The 25,272-nt window shown below is 41.9% G+C and overlaps 1 protein-coding gene across 3 annotated transcripts in view; it reads left to right on the top strand.

Annotated features, from left to right (window-relative positions):
- The window catches only part of CASD1 (CAS1 domain containing 1), an 895,825-nt gene that overhangs the window by 526,327 nt on the left and 344,226 nt on the right, over positions 1-25,272 (top strand). For all 3 annotated transcript variants that reach the window (XM_069648572.1, XM_069648573.1, XM_069648574.1), the window contains one exon: positions 24,364-24,520. In XM_069648572.1, the coding sequence (XP_069504673.1) occupies positions 24,364-24,520 (157 nt within the window). The remainder of the gene's footprint in view (positions 1-24,363; positions 24,521-25,272) is intronic.

The raw sequence follows: 25,272 nt of genomic DNA, 5'->3' as shown, positions 1-25,272 counted from the left end.
GTGTCCCCCTACCTTTACCCTCCTTTCCCTCCTCTCCTAGTGCGTCGTGTATAAAAAAGAACAAAAAAATATAAAATAACAAAAATAAAAAAAATAAGGCTCTTTTCAGAGCTGCCTTCACAGCCAAAAAATAGAATGAAGATTGATAAAGCATAGCCATTTCGTGAAAGTCCGCGGAAGGTCCGCGAACAGAAAAACAATTGCATTGCTACCCTATTGAAACCAATGCATTTTTCTCTAACGGGAAGTGGTGGCTCTGAAAAGAGCCTTTGGGAGGTATTTGAATGTAAAACATTTTAACTACGTAAGACATACTTCAAAACGAATGCTGTATTTCTAAAAAAGGTTGCAATGCATTTTGTACATTTCTCAGAAAAATCTGATTGCCAGCATAAGTAAGATGGACTCCATCTTTGCGAAAAATGATGTACTACGAAACAAAATATTTTCATTGTTAAAAGAGGACATGCCAAAATCTCTTAGGAAGGCACAAACAGCCTTATTAACATTACGCCTTGCTTTCTCCATTTGTGGACCACATGAGAAAGAATGAAGCCACAGTTGTCTCTGCACAATCCGTGAAAAAATTATTTTAGAGTTTGGAAACATGTCCATTATCTTCTGAAGTCCTTCTTTCATTGCAAATTGCAAAGAAATTCCAGACACATGTCCTAAACTGTTCCCTCCACAATGAATTACAATTATGTCTGGATGTTCCTCTATCTTCAAAGTTGCACAGAGAGGTAGCAAGTCCAACCACTTCATTCCACGCACTCCATGCCAGTGCACTGCCACATGTGGGAATCCAATATCTATAGATACTCCACAGCTTTCTGCATGCACCTTCAACCAATGAATCCACGAGTCTCCCAAAATCCATACAATCTGTGTTTTGAAACACTCAGCCATAGCTATCTGTTCTTCTCTCTGCAAAAACAATATCTGAGAAAACCTCTCCTAGCACAACACACTCACTAAACTTTACTGACCAATCCCTTGCTTCATCCAATCTCATTTCCATACCTCCCCTCCCCAAATTCCCCGGATGTAATACGCGGTGTCCTAGAACTACCACCATGTCTGCGAACGTATTGTAACATGTTCAGCCCTTCTACCATTTCGATTTCACTCTTTGTGCCATTCCCTCATTGGATGTAGCTAAGCAATCACATGACCATCCACCAATCAAATCCAATAACTCTACATGTAACTGAATCATCATAGAGCAGCACTACAAATGTACGGTGTATCTCTCGGATTACAAGTCTCATACCATTGACAACCACGATCTACAAGAAATACTATACAAATCTCCAATATTTCTACTTGCAGTTTGGTCCATATCCATATACATGAACAGAAAGTACAGGTATGCATATATTCTACACAGTACATGAACACATTTTCTAACCGACTTTCACCTTCTATAATCTGAAAAATGAATGGATGATCATTGTTTCATTGTCCTAAAATGACCTGTCACTTACAAACCTTTATATCATTTAATTTCTTCATACACACACACACGCCAATACTATTAAACTAACATTTTTGAAATAAAATATCTACACGACATATAATCACACCAAATAACATACACACTCTATGATCAAATCTCAAACAATATTATTTGTACAAACACATAATTGGTTTTAATTTTTTTCGTTTATTTAAGTACTTACATACATTTATATAGGACAAGCAGACTATGACATTCACTCACTGTTAGGTGCAAAAGCAGGCTATGACACATAGCTCTCAACTCACACGCTTTTGGCGGGTGTCACCCGCCTTGTAAAGGACTGACTCACCCGCCAAGCCTCCTGCACGCCCATGCATTCCAATGGGCGTCTCACCCGCCAAAAACAAAATCAGGTGATTTCACCCGCCTTTGCGACACACATGGTTGAGAGCTATGATGACAATGACTCACTATTACGTGGAAAAGCTTAGTTACAAGAATAGTGGTATACGTTGGTAGATTATGAATTCCACAAACCATAGTAAAGATATTTTCTTTCCTACTCTTAGTCATAATATAGTTTTAATGGTTTTCAGGAAGGCGCTGAGCATTTCAATTTAAAAAAATCTATGTCTAAAATGAAAACAGTGCTATATAGCAACCAAATTACTAATTTCTTTCTTTTACAATTGCAGTGAAGCCCATTCTCCTGAATAGAAGCAGCCGATTTTGATTTACAAAGAGCAACTAAGAAGCAAACTACTCATTTTTGAAAAAAAGTAAGTAGATTGTTACCATAATATTTGATTTATAACTCACATGCTCTGTACGGTGCATTCATGGTGTTTCTGTGCCTAAAAATAGAGATTCTGCACCATTCTGACCAAAAATCCCCCGTCTTAAACAGTGATCTCCTGTCAGAATGGCCCTCAAATTCCTATTTTTCGGCACACAAAGTACCCAACTCAGCCGCTAGAATGTAGATGTTGTAGAACAAACAACTGTTTTAATTGTATAGCTTTACCTATATTATTTATTCTTCTCCACACCACCGTCTTACTTTTTTCTGTCATCTGAACCCCAGTTTAGTAACACATTAATTGAAGAATACCCATCCCTAGTAGTTCAACTTCCCAATTCACAATCACACACCATTACATACATCTTTATCATCTTACTCAAACAATCATGCACACAACACACATGCATTGCAGAAAACCCCAACCCATACCTTCTGAATTTTTTTCAACAGACGCTAAAGAATGCCCACCAAAAAGCAACTCCGTAGAAAGGGACGCAGAAGTAGAGGAAAAGAAAAGTCTCCAACATAAACACCCATCTATAGCAGAATTTGTAAAAAACGTTGAAACGCAACAGCTAATACAGTCATGTTGTGAAACAGAAGAAGTTTCTAGTGCAAAAACTTTGCCTCCTCTATCACAAAGTAAAACGACCCAAAAAGAAAATCAACTATCACTACAAATAAAACGTCTTCTATAAATCTTGATATAGTACAAAGTAAGCATACCAAGAAAAGTATATTAGCCAAGTCCTTCAAAATCTGATAAAAACAGGAGAGAAACCAGGTTCAACACTTCAAACCTATCGTAGGAAAGTAATCTTAGAAGCGTTGATAGACAGTGCAATTCTTCTCAAAAGAAACTTATTTATTGTTGTGTTAAACAGAATTAAACCACTAACAAAACTAATAACTAAATTTCAAAAAAGACTTCTCAATAAACGAAATGTGAACAGAAATAACTTCTTAAATATCTGTGGAGGTGAATGGAGTCACACAACAAGCACAGAACCATACTTTAATGAAGAAGCGTACAAACAAAAGCAAACAAATACAATTGCTATACATAGCAGTGGTCGAGGTTATGAAAAAGTTAATACCATAATGGAACAAGAAGTACTCCTTACAAAAATATGCCCTGAAAACTTACATTTACCCCTCCATTCCACTGAATCAGAACATCTAATTTACACATGGCCATGCACGTCAATGTATAACATTCCCAAAAAAATGTTCAAATTTTTACGCCTATTCCTCAAACAATATGTGAAAAGCAAAGACAAAATCAAAATTAAAATACTGCAAAGTATGGATGCTTGTCCAGTACGCAAGCACACAGGACTGCAAGGACATTTGTTGGCCTGCATATCAGGAGCTACTTGCAAAACAACGTTCCATGATATCAAAAGGATATCAACACATCATGCAAGTATAAGAAATCTAGTTTATAAACTGTATTGTGCAAAAAGTCCTGCTTTAGCACTAGCCAATTTAAATAACATTCTTCTACATGGTACACCAAAAGACCTACTAGACGAAATCGAGTATATACAGAAAAAATATTTTGGAAATGAAACCCACTTACAAGATGAATTAGCTGTCAACCAACTTCGTAACAAATCTGCACATGGCAACCTTTCACTACACACATACAAAAAATAAATACTAAAATTTCAAAGCACTTCAGCTGAAGTACCAAACCATGTGTGTGTGTATGTTGCCGCAGAACGTGTTATAAAAGTAACACAAAAACTATAGACCTTTCATACAAAATAGAAGACAATGAAGATTCTAAATGGTTTGAATTAGCTCTCTACCTTATAGCAGAAAACAAATACGAAATAACTGACCCCATAATACTTTGCAGTTACTGCACTACCAAACTTGACAACAACCAAACTCCTTCACGTGTTATCTCAAATAACGTGGAATTACATCGACTACCAAAACTCCTTCAACAACATAATTTATATGAGAGCATCATAATTCAAACAGTTCATCCATTTCAAGCAATAATACGCCTTCAACCAACTGCAAAATTACCTCCCTCTGAATTAGTGAAAGGTATTCGTGGAAAAGTAGTGTATTTACCATTAGATCTAAAAGAAAATGTGCACACTCTAGGAGTGCAACGTCCAATGCAACAATCTTTAATTATCTTGGTAAATGGAGTACCTACAAAAGACAAAAAAATTTAGCAACATCCGGTAGATTTACATAAAGTTAGAGAAGCCCTGCAATATCTCAAAGAGAATAATGATTATTACAAACAAATTAATATCGAAAAAAACTTGAAAGGTACAACTGAAATAATTCAAGAGACACAAGAAACTGGTCAATTTGAGCTCCTAGATCCTGCTACAATAGCAAACACTTTAGACTATTATACAATTCACCCATTGCACTCTAATGACACCATAGAAGATGCACTGGAAATGTACCAAATGCGTCAAACAAAAGGATCACCAATCAGCATATGGGAAAAAAGTATAGAAGCACGTGCTTTTCCTCTACTCTTTCCTACTGGCAAAGGAGGAAGATAGGATGATAGACCTGTTCAAATATCAGCATCAGAATATCGCTCATTACGAATGTATTCTGAAGATCCCAGATTTTGACAAAATGTGGAATACATATTCCACCTACTCTTTGAAAGTGAACTAGCAACTTTACGTTACAGAGTTGCACACATATTAAAATCAGGATCACACTTTCAAAATATGACAGCCACACAATTATTACAAAAAGTTCAACAAAAAGATGAGGTTTTACAGGCAAATCTTACAAATCTATTAGCAAATATGCGAGGTACTAAAGAGTACTGGTTTCGACGCCATGGAGATGTACGTTGTATGATCAGAACCCTTGGCCCACCCACTTGGTTTGTTACATTAAGTTGCGCAGAATATGCATGGGAAGATTTACATGCTTTCCTAAGCATATCAAACGAAAACAAAACAAACATTGATATACTAACACCTGGAGAACTTTGTTCTCAGGATCCTGTTAATGTTTCTAGATATTTTCACCATCGCTTCATTGCTATGCTACATTTTATTTGTAATAAAACTGTTCCTCCCCTTGGAGACGTGCAACACTTCTTTTGGAGAAAAGAATACCAAGCCAGAGGAGCGCCACATGTTATGGATTAAAGATGCTCCTAAATTTGGTCAAGACAGTGATGCCACTGTTTTACAGTTTATTGAAAAATATGTCACTTGTGAAATTCCGTCAGAATCCACAAATAGTGATCTTCATGCAAGAATCTTACAATTCCAAAGACAGAAATGTGGCAAATATTGTCGTCGCAAATACAAAAACAAAGGGAAATACTACACCAAATGCCGATTTGGTTTCCCTAGACCAGTTACAAATACAGGTCAAGTGAACAACCTCATGTCTTCAGTTAGACATAGTGTTAAAGGTAAGTCACCTAAAAATACATATTGCATAAAAAGAAAAGAAGAAGAAAAATATATCAATGATTACAATGCAATCATTGCCCACTTGTGGAATGCAAACATAGATGTGCAGTACATTGCAGACAATTCTACTGCAGTTGCACGATATGTCACAGCATACTTAACCAAATCAGAAAAGACAGAGCTCCAAGACCTCTGGAATGACCTGTCATCAGGTAAAACAGTGTCTCAGAAATGATACAGCTTGGGCATAAAAATGCTGTCCCATAGAGAATGTGGATCCTACGAAGCAGCTGATCGATTAACTGGTACTGCATTGTATGGTAAATCTGCAAATATAGTATTGCTAAGTCTTGGTCCAGCTAAATCTAGAAAAAGAGTTCTAAAATCATACCAAGATATAGAAACAATAGCCAAACATGATCCCAACAGCCAAGACATTTTAAAAAACAATTTATTGTACACATACTACCCAAACAGGAGTACCACTTTGGAAACCATGTGTCTATACCACATAGCCCAAAACTACACATACAAAAATAATATAAAACCTGATGAGCAAAACCGTAAATACAAATTGACAAACTGTGATGGCAGCTTAGTAAAACTCACCAAACCAAATTTAATGAATCATATCAAATTGTCATTAAAGACTCCTCAACATAAAGAAATATATTATATGTCCCTGCTACAACTCTTCAAACTATGGAGAAAAGAAGAAGAAATACTAGATACCTATGACTCATATGAAGACGCTTTCAAAGCCAATGAAAGCTGTATAACTGATGTAAACTTTGCACAGTACAAAACAATGTTGCACAATGAACAGCAACACGAAAACAATGTTGCACAATGAACAGCAACACGAAGAGGAACTCCAGGCCCAACTAGATAAGGACACTCCTGACAGTAGTCAACCTTCTGTCACAGGAAGCCAAGAAACACTGGGAGAACCACTAATAACAAATGAGGCAGAATTAGCTATGATAGAAGTAGAAAACACCATGTGTCACTATGAAGATAAAGAAGACTTAACTACACTACAATCAAACCTAAACAAGGAGCAACATAGCATTTTTCAAGAAATAACAAAAGAAATTGCACATGGTGTGCAACATGAAAACAAAGAATGCACCTGCCAAAATTACAAACCTATACTATTCTATGTCAGTGGTGAAGCTGGTTCTGGCAAAACATTCCTAATCAAAATCATCAGTAAGTTCCTTCAACAATTGACAAACAACCAACTGTCAGCTGTTGTCACTGCCCCCACAGGTTTAGCTGCCTACAAAATAGGTGGTGTCGCTTTACACCGATTACTGCTCCTGCCAGTAGAACACCAAAACAAGTTAGATTATTACAAACTTTCTGCAGAAGCTGCAATGGAAGTACGCAGAGTATTGAAACAAATGAAAATGCTACTAATAGATGAAGTGAGCATGGTGTCCAACCTAATGTTGGCTTTGATTCACCTCAGATTACAAGAAGTACTCAAGAGCTCTTTGCAGGAAAACGCATCATTGTTTTCGGAGATCTTCTTCAATTGACACCTGTAAAAGGTGAGCCTATTCTTAAAACAATAGGACACAAACTCTGCCGTAAAACTGTTGGCAGCATTGGAAATGTCAACCTTTGGCAACATTTCCAATACAGAGAATTAACAGAAAACATGCGCCAATCTGCAGATCTCACTTATGCCAACATCTTAAAAAGTATCAGAGTTGGTATACTTTCTAGAGAAGCAGAAGCAATATTGAAAACCTGGCACATTCATGCACTTTATGGTGATAATGCATGTGCTACAGATGTTATGGAACAATTAGCCCACAAAAATGTCAATTGTATGGCCTTAATGCCAACTCTTGCAAGCTGTTTCAAATTCAATGAAATAATGTTAAGCAAAGAAATGCAACCAATTATGGAAATTAGCGCCACAGACAAACTAGATGTACATGGACTGACACTACCCATGTGTGACCAAGCCACAGCAAAACTAAATAGTTTAGAAAAATCAATCTCAAACACAGCAGGCTTGGAAAAGATATTAAAATTATCCTTAAATTGCAAAGTAATGCTTAAACGTAACGTTGACGTGGACCAAGGACTAGTTAATGGAGCACTGGGTACAGTTGTTGGCTTTCAAACATACCCACGTGACAACAAAATTCAGTTTGTCAATATTCTCTTTGACAAACTTTCAGAAGTAAAAAGAATAGGACGCTCAACAGCTCGATTCCTTCTCTTCAAAGACATGTATGTACGCAAAGAACTATTTTCGCTAACTCTTGCATATGCAGTCACCATTCATAAATCACAAGGTCTTACTCTAGACAAAGCAATGATAGACATTGGTAACAGTCTTTAAAGAAGGCATAAGCTACGTAGCACTGTCACGCCTACGTACAATTGACGGCCTATTTCTAATAAACTTTGATGCAAGTAAAGAAAACGCTGATATTCCTTGCATTTTAGAATACAATAGACTTCGTTCACTATACAACCCCCCATCTACAAACATATCCTGTGCCACAAAAAGGAAAATGTTCTAAAAGAAAACTAAATCAAACAGAAATGCAACAGGATGTCACTGTAAATCCTCCAAAGAGACTAAAAAACTAAAACTTCATCAAGTACCACAAGCAAAAAAGAATCAATTAGGGAAAGTAAACCAGGTACTTCTTTAAAGAAAGAAGACAAACTCCAAAAAAAGCAGTTAGATACAGAACTACCTGGACCATTTAAATTCTCAAATATAGTTGGTGTAAGTTGCTACGCAAATGTAGCAATGAATATTCTATTTCAATTACCACCAATTGTTGACAACATGTACTTACACAGTACAGACCCATTGTGTTTGCAAATGTTAGTACTTCACAGAAATGCAGCAAACAATCCTGACAACACGTATAGTGTTTTTGGAATAAGACAACAATTGGACTACTGGGCTGGAATGGTGAAATTCACTATAAACTCACAGGAAGATCCACAAGAATTTCTAATGTACTTACTATTAGTACTGGAAAACAAAAACATACCTATAAATGAAATCTTCCAGATTTCATACATGTGGAAACATACATGCACTCTGTGCAACAATGTGATACAAGAACAAATCCCCAATGAGCGCTTTGTCTATATATCAATACCTAATTGTGAATCCGTTACATTTCAGCAACTTGTACAAAATGCAAACCACGGTAGATTATGTTCTACCTGCAATTCGGATAATCGCTCCAAATTACTAATACAAACACATAGTAAATACGTAATACTAATGCTTCTACGTTACAATGCAGATGGTACGAAAAACAACTGCAAGCTGACTGGATTCACACATGGTCGAATATCACTTGGTAGGAAAACCTTCACAACAATAGGTATAATCTACCACGCAGGAGCCACAACCAACTCAGGGCACTACACTGCATACATAAAAAAAAAAATGTGGATGGTTTGAATGTAATGATAGTAGCGTTACTCTAAAGCAGAGATTACCAGCTAATCTTACAAACGCGTATTTAATGTTCTTAAAACCAAAATTTGATAACTGAACTGTACTTAAACCTTAAGTACACTTGTAGTAAAAAAATATAAACTGTCACAATATTTCAAAACCTATCTAACTGCCCAAAGATTCTACAACAACTAATCAGATAAATTAATACCACTCAAATAGAGCAATAAATACAGTTAGAATACGCCAATTGGTATCTAACTGTCCCAAAATTTACAAATATGCAAACAGATAAATTAATACCACGAAATTATATCAAAACATAAACAGTTAGAATATGCCTACTGGTATCTAACTGGGCCAAAATTTTACAATATCCAAACAAATACCTAATATCTTACTGCTCACAAAAGCTGAAACAATCCAATGCATAAAGCATTAGGCAGAAAGAACAAGTAAACACGGAAAACAAACAAATAAATAAACTGTAGCATAACAGAAAAAGGTTTTTATTTTGTAATCCAACATGGATTTTTTTTCTCCCACAGACCCAATGATTTTAGCAACAAACACAGAAACTTTGCAAATTGCACAGTACTCTGGTTTGTAATCTACTAAATATGAGGGTCAATAAAAAGAAGAAAATGTGGATTGTACAATGTAATAAGTCATTATAAAATACTAATACTAACATGCTATTTTCTTTTATTACAGAAATGAACAAGAAAAACATGGACTCCCTTTACTAAACCAAATAGTACGTATAACAAGATGAATATAACCATCGCACCATATCACACCCATACAAGCTTATAACATTGTTCCTTATAAATTAGTTTTTGACCCAAAGTTAAAAGCCACTATGGGTATGATATGCTGCGGTGGTTGTGGCCAGTGCATACACTCTTGGGTGCATGGCCAAATGGCCATGCACCCAACATTCTATACCCTGGCCACAACCACCGCAGCATATCACCCCCATAGATGCAAGCATTGCAACCATTTTTATGTCCGCGGACAGGGGGAAGGTCCTAGGACACATTCAACTTGCCAGAGGACAATACAAACAGCGTCCCCAGGACACCCCCATTTTCTTTATGTACGAACATTTCAGGACACCGCGATTGTTCTTAAAACATTTTCACCTTGCCAACGAACAATACAGACGTCTCCAGGACACACCCCCTGCAAACATTCCAAGACCCCACGAGTGTTCTTGGAACACTTTCAAGTTGACACCGAATCCATTCTGTTTATTTACGAACATTCCAAAACAGCCGTGTTGTCCGCAGACAAATCGAACACAACAAAAGCATCTAGCACATAAGTAAAATACAACTTTGAACCTATCTCATACTCGCCCATCTTCCCCAAAGACTTCTACACACCAACACACTACTAAATACACATTTTGAACAAACTTTCACCGCGCTGTATGCGGACGTCCGCAAATGCAAGATGGCGGGCGCGACAGAAAATCCGACGCGCATCACGCACCACGCCGCCCTATCAGCCTAAGCGGACATGACGCAAGCTGCTGGGCCAATCTGGGTGCTGTCCGCGGAGCGAACATGGAAGTCCGTCCGCGAAGCGAACACAGATATCACTAATTTTTTTGCCTTACATTTTGGTCATCTTTTAAAAAACTACTGGACGGATTTACACCAAATTTGCAAAAGCACGCTTTCGGGACCAGGCCGCCGCTCCTGCCGCAAATTTGGTGTAAATCCGTCCAGCGGTTCGGGCTGTAGCCTTGCACAAAGTTTTTTTCCCATTCAGTCTATGGAGAAAAAAAAAGTTTTGGGACCCCCCTATAACTTTTCCCCCCCTGGACGAATCCTCACCAAACTTTGCAAAAAAAAATTCAGAGTGGGCCATATACTTTTTATGCAAAGTTTGGTGAGGATTCGTCCAGGGGGAGCGAAGTTATAAACCACCCAAAAAGTGCTCTTCCTATGGAAACACCAACTTAACCATAACTACATGGCCACTACCGTGGCCATGTCATATATATATATATATATATATATATATATATATATATATATATATATATATATATATATATATATATATATATCATAAGTAAATATGAGCTGCTGTTATCGCTCAACGTAATCAAGTTCGGGAGGGTAAGCGAGCTGATCGACTCTGAACTTGCAAAGCTCATGCTTGCCCCATGTCAGAGGCGAGCGCTTTGCCAGTGAGCCATCAATACGACTTATCTAGGGCAGAAGCATGCCCCAGAACCCTAATATACCATGCCACTGGTTTTGAACCATGACAGCAAGAAAGGAAATGGTGCTGTTAATCGCAATGCCAACATGTTGAAATGTGGACTTGCAACTCTAAACTTTCACTGTAAATGAGCTGCTGTCCTCTGGACGCTGGCCCTCTAGATTTCCGGTAGGGTGGACGCAGTACATTTATGGCTTTTATCGTCATTATAGTCAATAGTCAGACCTTTATTGCATCCAGTCAACAAGGGTTATTTGGAAATATCTTTCGCACAATTTCTCTGCACATTTGAACCTTGTGCGGTTTGTGGTGCACCCACAAACGTACTCTAAACTGGGTGGTAGGTACTAGTAAACCATTGTGCGTAGCTCCATCAGACGCAAGCTTCGAAATGGTTGGTCATCTCCAAACAGTAAAGGAATTACAAAGTGTCCACGTTATATTTGTTGTAAGACTAGAAGAATGTATAAAGTAAAAGGAGTGTAGTGCACTTTATTTTAGATGGCCAACTAGTTTTATGTGGATTTCTTCTAGGCACGTGTGTTGTGGCCTCTAAGGACGACAGGATGCTTGGACAGTTCTAACTGGCTTTATTATATATGACAACAAGAATGAGCTCACTGGTCCACGTCCTGGTCAGGGGCAGGTACTCGCAATGTCAGGCTAGGCCTCCCAGTTATTTCACTGGGGGCAGGGTGTGCAGTTGTACTGCACGCTGTTTGCTTCCAGGGCCCCCATGAGGCCTCCTGTGGCATTGGACTTATGCCCTGGAAGTTTGCTGTGTGAGCAGTGAAGGCCTCGGGTGCGTAGGCCCCTTAACAGGAGCAGCGCTCTTCAGCATGGCTGTCTGGCGCTCTGCCAGCCTGCTACTCGCGCCGTTATTTCGCGCAGAGCGGGTCCCCGAGATCACGTTGTGGCGAGATCTCGCGAGACCTCGCTCCCGCGCTCACGTGACGTCCCCACACACCTTCTTTGCTGGGAAAAAGGATGGATGGTCATTCCATGACGAAGTCTGCAAACTTGCTGGGTTTCCTTTTCTTTCTCTGTGATCTGCCTTGATCTAGAAGCGGGGCACGGTTGCGGGAGTTCTCTTGGGGAGATGTGGGTGATTCAGGTTCTCCTTGTCTTGCCCTGCGCTGTAGCTCCCTGAGTAGGGTTGGGGAGTTGGTGTTCGAGAGCTCGTCACTGTAGGGTATCTCCGAGGCATCTCTTCCTGACTGACGAGGGTTTTCGGATGACTCTTGCTGTCCTTGATCTTCTCTGGTTTCCCAGTGTGGAGGTTCAATAGCTTCTTTCCTGTGGTACATGGCCACCCTTTCTAGAGTCCATTTCCTTCCGTCGCTGGTGCAGATGTGGTTTGACCCTTTGGCAACGACTTCTATGGGATTGCTGTATCTGGAGCCGGTTGAAGTGTCTTTGTGGGGGAGACATATCTTGACCAGGTCGCCTCTGGTGACCGCTGTGTGGCAAGCAGCCCGACGCGTGTCCCCGTGAGCCTTCATGGCTTCTTTGTTCCGCTGCATGCGAAAAACTGTCTTCCATGTCCACATCTTCGTCAGCCATCACTTGATGGAGCCACGGTGGTACCAGTGTGGATGCTGCCCTTCACCCCCTTAGCGGATGGAATGGTGACACGCCGGTGACGGCGTTGGGAGTGATGCGGTGGGCTGCGACGGCCTCCTTGACAGTCTTGTACGGGTTTAGGCCTGAGGCATGCGCTAGTTGCAGCGCCCCTTTGATGAAGCGGTTCGCCCGCTCGACTAGGCCATTGGCCTGTGGGTGGTAGAGACTTGCTCTTTGCTGTTGAATATTGTTGAGTTTGAGGAATTTCTCCATTTCTCTAGAGACCAACTGGACACCATTGTCCGTCACAATTTCGACCCATTTAGAGAAGTAGTCGACCGTGACTATTCCATATTTATGTTCTGGGGGCATGCTGTCCAGCGGCCCGATGAAGTCCATCCCTAATTTGCGCCACACTCCTTTGGGGATTTCGGTGGGCAGCATGGGGGCTTGTCTCACAGACAGGTGCTTGTCGCTGTTTGTGCACTCATGGCACCTTTCAACTATTTGTCGTATGTCCTAATCCATGCCTGGCCACCAGTAGGCGTCGCGTATCCTACGCCTGGTCATGTTGCACCCCAGATGGCCTGAGTGCGCTCTGCACAGTATTACTTTGTGAATTCCGCTGGGCGGGATCACTTGTTCGCCTCTCAGAATGAGACCGTTCATGGCAGTGATTTCGTCGTTCACCTTCCAGTAAGGACGTAGGCCACCGGACTCAGCCACTCTGAGGATTCCACTGTCTCAATGGTCCCTTCTTCGACCATCTTCCGGAGATGGGCATCTAACGCAGGTCTCGGCGTGGCAGGCACCGGTCTAAGTTTGTGTTTCACGGACACGGCATTAGGTTTCAAACAAATCTTGTGGACAAAGTCTCTCACTTTCCTCGGTTTCTCGGAAAACAGGCTGGGGAAAATCTCCTTGAAATTTTGCGCTGCTCCTGAGGAGACCATGAGTACCTGTTCCGGAGTGCTGGGGTCTAGTTTAATGCTGAGTCTGTGTTGATCGTCCCACCCGAGCACGGCTGGACCTTTGGGTGAGAAGTACACCTTGGTGGTGGTAGACCTCCCTTTGAATTCAATTTGGGCTCTGATGTAACCCAGAAGGTCGACAGTTGCACCTCCAAAAACCGTCGGCTTTTGCCTGGTTGTTCTAATCTCTACTTTTGCTTGTCCCATCATCTCCTTGTACGTGTTGATGGGAAGGATAGTGAGGTCTGATCCTGAGTCTGCCATGCCGCGTGTTTCCATGCCATCCACTTTAATGGTGCAGTGGGGCTTCTCTCTCCTGGCATGGAGGGCGTTGACCATGGGTCTGTCCTGTAGCTCGTCATCGTCGCTTGAAGCGCGGTCGCCATCGACTCGGGAGACGTTTTTTTTCCCGGCACGTGCATGCCGGGGCCACGTGACCAATGCGTCCGCACTTGGAGCACTCCTTATTCCTGGCGGGGCAGTCACGATCGTTCGCCATGTGTTTAGTGCTGGCGCATCTGTAGCATTTTGGCCCATCCCTCTGCCTGGGGCCTTTGTCTCTGGGGCTGTCACGGGACTGCTTGTCTCTGCGCCCTCTCCATTGCGCCATAAGTTCGGGTACAGGTAGATGACTTCCCGCCCCTTTACGCCTGCTGGAGGTTTCTTCCTCGGCCCTGGCGATTTGGATGGCCTTGTCGAGGGTTACTTCTTTTTCTTGTATGAACTTGTCCTGCACTTTCCTGGAATTTGTGTGAACGACCAGCATGTCGCAGATGACTTGTTCTGTGTTATCGCCGAAGGCGCATAATGATGCCAGCTCCCTCATCCTGGTGATGTAGTCGTCCACGGGTTCGCTCCCTTCTTGCTTACGGGTGTAGAATCTCAGCCTGTGTAGCACCACGTTCTCTTTGTTAGTGAACCGCTTTACGATGCGACGAGTTGCCTCTTTGTAGACGTTGTCGTCGTCCACTGGTATGGCTGTTAAACTGGCAAAAATGCACTGTCCCTCGACGCCCATTGCGTTCAGCACCATAGCCTTCTTCCTGGCGGGGGCATATCCTGTGCCGCCTACGGCCTCCAGATACGTGGAGAACAGAGGCTCCCACTGCATCCACGGGATTGACGGGTTCCCCGGTGAGGGGAGGAACGCAGGGGGTGGTTTGGCGCCTTGCATGGTGGATCCGTGGGTACTCAGATATCCTCGTCGCCAGTTACGTTGTGGCCTATAAGGACGACAGGGTGCTTAGACAGTTCTAACTGGCTTTATTATATATGACAACAAGAGTGAGCTCACTGGTCCACGTCCTGGTCAGGGGCAGGTACTCACAATGTCAGGCTGGGCCTTCCAGTTATTTCACTGGGGGCTGGGTGTGCAGTTGTACTGCACGCTGTTTGCTTCCAGGGCCCCCATGAGGCCTCCTGTGGCATTGGACTTATGCCCTGGGAGTTTGCTGTGTGAGCAGTGAGGGCCTCGGGTGCGTAGGGACCTTAACAGGAGCAGCGCTCTTCAGCACGGCTGTCTGGCGCTCTGCCAGCCTGCTACTCGCGCAAAAGCTATTTCACAGAGCGCAGGTCCGCGAGATCACGTTGGGACGAGATCTCGTGAGATCTCGCTCCCGCGATCCTGTGACATCCCCACAACGAGACTTACTGCTGGAAACACTGGGAACGCGCAGAGATGTTCATAGCCGCATCACACATGCATTTCGCAGTGTAGAAATGCACGTTTCTTTTACGTGTGTTTGAAAATTATACTCTAATATCGATCAAACAAGAATTTATAAAAAAGTCTAAACCGCCAAATAAACGGAACCATAAAAATACACAACATGCAAACGCGCCTCAAACCATGACAGTTGGGCAGCATGCACGTCAAACCCAGAACGAGAAACATGTGAACAGATTACTAGACTAAAAGAATGAACCAAGGATGCTATGTACACGTAAATAATATCCCAAACAATCACAATGTAAAGATGTAGTTGTATATTGTAAAGTAGGAAACCCTGTCAGTGAAAATCTAATGAAGTAACAGAATAATAGAGGAGAGCTTTCACCACAAAATGCTGAGTGTCGTACACAGTTCAAGTGTGACACGGTCCAAAAGCCAACGGGAACAAAGCCTTACCACATGGGATAAAGTAAATGCTGTCATACCGTGCCATGTACACTATCTGAAAACTAAATACTCTGCTGTTCGTGGAATCTCACTGCCCATCGTCTTGATGATGTATTTGAATCGCAACAATGTGACCTGTAAACAGTTTCTTAAAGAGGCCGCGGCTCTAATGGGCAAGACTAAAGGTAAGAAGGACTGCCAATGTCTTTCATTGCATAATCACGTACAAATATGCAAAATGCCATTTCCTGCTGCACAGATAAACACATCAAGTTCCCACAACAAGCTGCCAGTAACTCCCAATACTTTATCACATGCGTGAAGCAGGTGGTCCACATTTTATTTCTAGCTTTATAGGTTTATCAAACAACCTTTATAGTGTCCCAGCAAATTCCCACAACAGTCTGTGATCTAAGTGCCTGAACCGTGTAAATGCTGAGCCAAACGTGTTAATAATTACAATTTTTTATTAAATGAGTTAGTTTGTTGCAAACCTTTTCATTATGTGTCATCTGTTTAGCAAAGAAAAGATGAACAACACAGCAACGCAAGGCGTGTAATCACTAAATGCAAGGAAAAATCGGTCAGGAGGATCTTATAAAATAAGATTACTAAACTATTCCGTGGATGGCTTCAAAGCTGTCATCTCCTGGAGAAACTAAATATAAATGGGATAGTCTCTAGAAGTCTTTAGTAGAGGCAATTTCCATCCAAAATTGTAGAACAGCAAATATCACATTTTTTTCTTCTCCCAAAATGAGAGAGTTCCATGTTTCCTCTGGTGTTAACCGGGAAGATGTCGCTGGTAGCCATTCGCTATATGTTCTTCTTATGCCCATCAGGGCTTCACACTCCATCACTATATGGTATAGAGTTTCCACCTGCAGGTTGTTTTTGCGGAAGCGGCAGGTGGTTGGTATATCCCTTAATTGTTTCCTTTGTCCTAGCACCTCTCTGGTTGGTAGAATGTTGAGTCTAAAGCGCAAGAATAAATCGCGCATTTTCAGTGATGGAAACCGTTGGAGTTACGCTTGAAGTTGGTTTAGTGAGCGTGCCTCTGTCAGACAATTAATGGACAGTTTGTAGAGTCATTTCAAATGCTGTGTCTCGTTCCAGTCCTTCCTCGGTATCAACTTCTTGATCGCAAGAGGATTGTGCTTCAATATTTTAATCGAGGCATCCAAGGACTCAATCCAATCACAGCAGTTGTTCTTCCATTTATTTAGAATCCAAGCGTTACAACTGGTTGGTGTCACTCTCAGAATATCGATGGCAGGAAGAATATAATCTATTCTTTTTCTGAAAAAGATCTAGTGATTTCGATAACACTTTTGAGTGTATAGTTTGTAAACCTGTTTCCTAGTGTATTCTTTGTACTGGAAACGAGGCTGGCAAGGCAAGAACTTTCCTCCAAAACCTGCCTTCGAGCTGATCCCAGATGTGACATGACTGATTTAATATGGCTTCTGCTCCATAGCATATGATGGGTACGACAGTTTGCCGATAGCAAGTTTGCAAAGGAAGTACGGAGTATTTGCCATATTTTCTGTGTAGGATCAGGCCTTGGCACGCTAAAGAGTCTGTTTTGGCTCTTAGGATTGTCTCCCATTCATGTTCACCGATGCTTGAATTCAGACAAATCCCAAGGTATTTATAGGAATAGACCTGCATTAGTTTGGTTGAATGTATGAACAATAAGAGAGGTTTCTTTCTAGGGCCTTGCAGCGCTGTGAATATCATGACTTGTGTTTTTGCTGTATTTATCGCAAGCCTATTGACTTCCATGTATGTGTCCAGTCGGTCAAGACGTCTTTGAATTCCTATTTGGGTTCTGTCCAACAGGACCAGATCGTCCGTATATCAACCAAGGGACTTCTGTGCCTTTCAATATTGGAGGGATTGCTCTGACCCCTTGTTGAGAAGTAGCCATGTCTGATATATAGAGATTAAACAGGGTTGCCGCCAAGGGACAAACCTGTTTCAAGTCTCGCCACAAAATTGATTTTACGTGTAACAGCTCCCTTAGTGGAGAGTCGCACCCGTTCCGAGGTTTTAGTGTAAAGGGCTCGAATAGCATCCAAGAGATCTCCTGGACAATTCCACAGCTGCAGTTTTCGCCATAGGATGTCTCGATCTACAGAATAGAAGGCTTGTTTCAGGTCTAAAAGACCATATGTAGATTGGTCTTTGTCCTTATAGCCTCTAATGTAAGTATGTTGAGAATTATTAAGTTGATATTAGTGCCAACACCCTTGACGAAGCCTGTTTGTCGAGGGTCTCCTCTGATGGTATTTTGCATCCACCTTGTGAGCTGTTGAATTAGCATTTCTGCAAATAGCTTCCCCAGAGGGTCCAGCAATGCAATCGGTCTATAGTTTGTGGGCAGGGATCTGTCTCTATGTTGTATTGGAGAATCCAGAATCGCCTCGAAAAGGTCCTGACAAAAATCAGCCCAGGCCCCAGGGTTGGCTTTCAGATGTTGGTTAGATAAGCCATCGGGGCTTGGGGCACGGGAAGTATTAAGATGTCTAATTTGCAAAAGGATCCTCTCTCGGTCCCACTTGAGTTCCCATGCATCATCAACAGTTTCTAGGTGCTTCACAGAGTCACTTTGTTGTTGCTCCATAGTCTCTGTTCTTGGTTCACAATTCACATGATTTGCATAGAGTTGGCTAAAGTGAGACACCCAGGCTCTTTCAGATACTTGAGTAATTACAAATGCCGCTTGGTTGGTATTGCCATTTAGGAGTGACCATAGTAAACGGGAATTGCGGTTTTCCATGGCTAATGGCATACATTCTGCATCCCACATAAGTAGCCAATTTCTATATTTTTGCTTGATGTTTTTGTTAAGTCATTCATTCCTCTAGACACAAGGACATAGTTTGATTAAGGTCTCTGTGTTTTTGTTTTCTCTTTTCTTCTAGTTCACAATGCTATGCATGATTATTTGTCGCAATTGGATAATATCTTGCCCGATCAGATGTATAGGCGGCAAGAAGCGAATCGTAGTGAAGACGTTCCAGGCCGGTTCGAGTACTGTTGAGAAATTCTTGTGTTACGTTCTGCACATTTTGATTGTCAATTCGCAATCTTGTATGGCTATTATTCAAGATTAAAGCCGACAAGTTGATAGGAGCTCTTCTCTCTTGGGGCGATTTCCAAGACAATATCAAAGTCTTATGATTCGCTTTTGAGAGTTGAAAGTATCTGTTGTCATGGACATTGGTCAAGGGCCAAGCACTTCACCACCTGCAGGGTCCCAATGGACCCAGTCTTGGCACCTATGGCATCAAGCTCATTACAAAGTGTGCTCTGCACACAGAATACAGAAAGCACGTGCCTCTAGGCCGGGCGGGGCCCTACCAATACAGGGAAGGCACGTGCAGAAGACAGGAGGAGTGGCAAGGTGGGGCCACTAGGCGGGGCCTAAGGAGGAGTGGCAAGGTGGGGCCACAAGGCGGGGCCTAAGGGGAGTGGCTGGGGCCAGGCTGTATAAGCCGGCCCCACCTGCATGCTGGCGCTTTGGGTTAGTCTGCTAGAGCAGCATAACGCTTACCGCCGTTCAGAAGACTCTTACCTGGTTCAGCACGTGCATCTTCAGTCTCCGGAACCCTCCAGCATCTTACATGGAATCAGCCACACCATCGCTAGACGCACTGCCATTTGCTTCCCATCTGCAGCCTCTGCGCGCTTCTTACCGGAGTCAGCCTCATCATCACTTGAAGCACTTCTACTGCTTCCGACTCTGCAGCAGCCGTGCTCATCTTACCAGTCTTCTCGAGTCCTCCGCGGGTGCCGCCTAGCATTCTTACCTGTCCTGAACTTCAATCAAAACCAGGCCATCTTCCAGCGCAGCATCCACGTGGATCTTCATCTCTGGCAGCCTGCAGGAGTTCGGAAACCACTCATCAGCTAATACCGACCAGTTGCACCTGCAAAGGGAATAGAAAACACAAGGTGAGCAAGTCGCATAGACTATAATACAGTAAGCAGCGCAACTCACGAACTTGGCGCAGTTTCTGGAACAGTCTACTTACCACTAGTAGGTCCTCCAAGATAGACTTTTTTCATCACCACGCGCTCGTGGGACATCGTCATACCTAGGGAGAGAAAGGACAATTTATTGTTACGGACAATAATCATTGGGGAAAATTAACACAAAGGATACGGACAATAATCCTAGTAATAAACCTACCTTCAAGACGGAATGGTCGCAGCCGGTGTGGACCTCCACACCTAGGACCAGTGACGCAACTAGGTTCATCCACAGCGCGCCTGCAGAAGGAAAGCAGGACGGATAGCCCATCATTACATCAAAACAGGTGAGTTTGCGTGGGCAAACTCTTGCACACTACATTCTGGCACAAAAGGGCCTAGGGGAATCACAGCACCACCACGCTATTCTCACTGGCTCTCATCTTCTCTCAGGACCAGTACCAGCACCCCGGGTCCTCGATACCACTGCAGTTGGGGGAGAGAATCGATACAAGGCAATCCCCACAAAGACCCAGGTGAGCGTAACATATGTAGAGAATCCAACTCCAGAAGTAACGCTGCAGTGGAGAAGATATCATCTAAAAATGCTTGCGACTTTCCTTTCTGCCATGCAGGGGCTGAAGGGATGTCGTTCTTCAGATGTCCGTTTATCAAGAAGATAGGTTGCACCTTCAACTCATGGATCCACAGTTTCTCTTTAGCTAGTAATTTCAGTGTCACATAAGAGCTGGAAGATAGATTGTTAAAAGCACAAACCAAGAGTAGGTTCTTGTACCCTATCGTGCAAAAGAGAGAAAATGGGCAGCGTAAAGCCAAAAGAAAATAATCTATTCAAACACTTTTTACTGAAGTTGTTCCTGTGTGAAAGAAAATGGCTATCTTCCCAAAAAAGGACATACTGCAGATCCAATAACATCACAGTGACATCACTAACATACTGCACACTAGACCAACCCCCACAAATCATTACATTGGCATTCTTAGAGCCATTTTAGAGCAAAACGGAACTATAATAGTAACTTGTTTACTTCTAGTATAAAATAAATAAAAATATGTAACATAAATTAAAAGTTGCAGTAAACATTTTTTTAAAACATCAATCAAGTCAAATAACATTATATTAACATTAACACATGGTGTCTGCCATTTTGGAAGTACAAATGGCTGCCAAATTCAGCACACAATAGAAATGCAGGCAAAGAGTACAAACAGGGGTGTGGTTCGGGGTGAGATGGGTGGTAATGCAAGAAAAATCATATAGATTTCACTTAGTGATACACATTTAGAATCGCGTGTTATTCAGATTCAGGAATACTGTAGTTATACAAACACTATTACAAGTTAACCTGGCCACTGTATAAGTTCTTCTGTTTCAGGAATATTACACTTACATTACCAAACAGGTAAGCACTTGGCAACATATGTAACTTATTCTTCTCTCAGCAATGGATACAGTTACAGTATTACTTTCTAGAATAGTGGAACACACTCAAAGAGAAGCAATAACTTATATACTTTTCAGAGGAGCAGTAAGCTACTCATTGATAAGTAAGAACTCAGAATACACATTTCGAATGGCACTAAGCCCTTCAAGGTGAGTAAAACCTTATTGGTTATAAACTCTTACTCTATTTCTATTACAGGAATCGTCAGTTATACCAATGATACTTTTCATAGGAGTGGAACACAATTCTAAGCTAAGTAAAGAACTTTGTATATTTTTCAGAAGTGCAGAATGCAACTGTAGGATAAGTGAGATCTCTGTAAGACTGTTTTAGAAAGGCAGTAAACCGTTCAGGGTAAGCAAAACATAAAGTTACACTTTTTAGAATGGCAGCAGCTATTCAAGGTGAGTAAACCCTAGTGGCAGTCATTTACACTTATTCAGTTTCAGGAATAATAAAGAAATACCAACTCAGTTACTTTCTAGAATAGTGCAACACAATTCAAAGATACGTGAATAACTTCTTATACTTTTCAGAGGGGCAACACACTACTCAAATGTCAGAAAGACCTAACTTATTCTGTTTCAGGAATCAAAGTTACACACTAATACCTTTACAAGTAAGTAGTTTCCAACACTTTTTATTTTCTCATTAGAGTCTATATACTTAAGAATCCTTAAGTCAGAGTTCCAGAGGATATCTCGTCGAGCAAGTAAGTACAGACTTTAGAGTTAGTAGATGTCTTCATGGGACTTCATAGAAGTCTCCCTGAATTAGTTCCAGCATTAGGCCTGCCTGGGCGAACGCCCAAAAACACAAATTAACCAATCAGCCTCACAGGATTGACACAAAACCTTAAAGGTAAGTATTACGCAGGCCTACTCAGTACCTCATCAGTGAAGAAGAGCTTTCACACTGACACCTTCACAATGCAGTAGCACAGTAACCGGTTACTGGATTCTTGGTCGTGGTGATGACGAAAGAAAGGACAATGGATGGGAACTTGCAGCAGCAGTCACCACAAAAGGGTCCCAACAAAGGATCTTCAGTGCATCTCGCGGCTCCGTGGATTTTATGCCCTTTTCAAGGTACCGGGTGAAGGATGGTTCTCGCCGGTTGGATTCTCCTCGCTATTTCGTTCCTGCACTCTGATGAGGGGACTTCAGGGAGTTGAATCGTCTCTCTGGCGGTCCAGCAGGAGTCCACTAATGTTTCAGCGAGAATCCGACTTCGGAGGACGCTGCACAGCACAAAGGTTCGATATCCCAGGGTATTGGTGGTTTGCAGCCCAGGAAGGTCACTGCATATCATGGGATGGTTCGTTTTGCAGGTCGTCTCAAGACTGAAGGGTTCCAACAATCTCTGGCTAAGAGTCGTCTTAGGGACTCCTAGGTCTCTGGTTACACAGCAGGCATCGCTGGTCGCTGCAATCAGCTGCAGCTGTTATTCCTTCATTTTACTCTTCGGATTCAGCTCCAGTGTTCAACTTGTCTTCAGCTTACAGAATCAGACAGTTATACAGGAAACCACACACAACTTCTGCAAACTCTCCCTGCAGTTTACAGAAAGGTATGGGTGACTATCCAATCAGGACAGCCAGCCCCTCAGTGGGTTTCGCTCGGCCATACTTGAAGAGACAAAGGCCTGCAGAGTTTCGGACTCCTCAGTCACTTCCTGCCTTCAGACACTATGGAGCCTTGTCAGTCTACACACAGCGTTCCTGCTTAAGACAAAACTTAAACCAGGCCCTACCCCACCTACGACTGCGGAAGAAGGACCAAGAAAGGACAAGCATACTACAAATGGCACAAAAAGGTAAAGAAGCCAACATTCTAGAAGAATTGTGACCTTTCTGTGCATTACTGTGGCTGATTTGACAGCCTGCGTGTAATATTAACACAAACGTCATTAAAGTATGTCCAGTGCCACCAGCCATAATAGTTAGCTAGATACAGTAACAGAAATGTTACCGGAAGCAGTGAGAAAGGGGATACTGTGGATCTACCCAGCACTCCACATAAGGTGGAGTGTGCTGGTTTCACTATATTAATTGTAAAGGGGATGAACATCCCTCTCTACCCTTGAGAATAGTAATTCTACAAGTTAAGTCGAGACAAAATAATAACGGAAGCCCAAGAGTTAACACAGCAACACTGCACAGAAAGTGCTATGTGCTGCAATAAATAAATGTAGATGCCCAAAAAGTTATAGGAAAGAGTATAATCAAAAATACACTATGGAAAGTCAGCTAAAATTGCATCCATGAAAAGAGTAAAAGAAAGGGTAAGTGGGGGTGGGGGAAGGTTTCCAATCACTCAGGAACATGGAAAAAGACTCCTCGAATCCAGCAAAAAGTGCTGGTGGTCTCAGTGGAGGGAGATTTGGCATAGAAATCAAAATCTAACCTAACAACTTCAACCTGTATTTGTAGCAGCAATATATTGAGAGATCTTATACATTTTCTTTGCTTTTGTCCCATCCTTAAAATATTGAGGGAACATTATTTAGTAACAATATTACGGTGGGCTACTTCTAAAACCATTCTTGGCACAAAATAATATTTATATGCACTACCAAACAAACAGGTCGCCCTTGCTATGTATCACTACATTGAAGGAGCACTAATATTGTAGGACACATGCGTTTCTGTATAAGATGTCTTTTGTCTTTATTTATATTTAATGTATTCCTTTTGTATACTATTAATATATTTGTAATGTCTGTATTATACTTTTATGAAGGTTGCTTTGAACTTTTTTTAAATAATGTTTTTCTTCTTGTATCACCATAAGTGTGTGTTTGTACTTTGGCCATTCTTTGAGCAGTCACTACATGGAGTACTCTGAGAAACTAGCATTATTGATGATTCACATTTCTTTTGCTTCCTGTAGGTAGTGTTTCGTCTCAACTTCCTGGTGGTTGTCCTGTGTATAGTGATGGATCGGCCATACCAATTCTATTACTTTGTACCGCTAGTCACTTTCTGGTTTGTCGTCATCTATGGCACACTAGCAGCTTGGCCCCAGATAATACAGAAACAAGCAAATGGTACAGTACATTTCCTTTCTCTTGATATTTTAGCAAAAATGATTGCGGTTGTGAATACTTGGGAGAATAAAAAAAAGTTCTAATGAAGTAGAACTCACGATTTATGATAATAAAAATAAATAGTGTTTTTCCAAACTGATTTGTAATGGATTCCTCCTGCTTTTCTACGTTTTGTTATAAGTGGTGCTGTTATTACCCAATTTAATGTTACTTCGATCTCCGATAGGTGAGGGGTTAAGTTGGCCCTACGTGTAGTCCAACTTGTGCCCTCCAAGCTGAACCTGTATGTCTGGGGCCAGAGCTTAACTTGCAGAGATATTTTACTGGCATCATACAACTAAATGCACATAGATTTGGGAAGGGGAGTTATTCCTACGTCTGTCCCCTTTCCTCCATACTGTATGGGCTGTATGGGCATCCCAGTACAGGGACGAGACCGGATCCATTTTGCCTTGCAAAAAATGCTACCCCTTTAATTTTTTAGCACACAAGGGTGTGGCCATGGGCATAACCACACCCACCAGCCTCACCCACCGGTGCCTCTCCTCAGTCCTCTTTTCCCCCCGGAAGAGATCGGAGGCCTACCGTGCCTAGTGCTAGCATATTTGCTGTGCAATGTCCCCCCCTCCTTATGCCTTTTCTTATTTGTTCGATTCACTGCCCTCCGGCGCCTTGCTCCCCTGGCGTATGTCGGCTTCAAGTGTGGTTTCCAGGTGTTCTCTTGCGAGAGGTCTTCCCTGGCTTAATACCCC

The sequence above is a fragment of the Ambystoma mexicanum genome, chromosome 2q, assembly GCF_040938575.1.
Source record: "Ambystoma mexicanum isolate Mex_15411 chromosome 2q, UKY_AmexF1_1, whole genome shotgun sequence".
NCBI lineage: Eukaryota > Metazoa > Chordata > Amphibia > Caudata > Ambystomatidae > Ambystoma > Ambystoma mexicanum.
The sequence above is the reverse complement of the archived record's forward strand: the minus strand, read 5'-3'. Positions and strand labels throughout refer to the sequence as shown.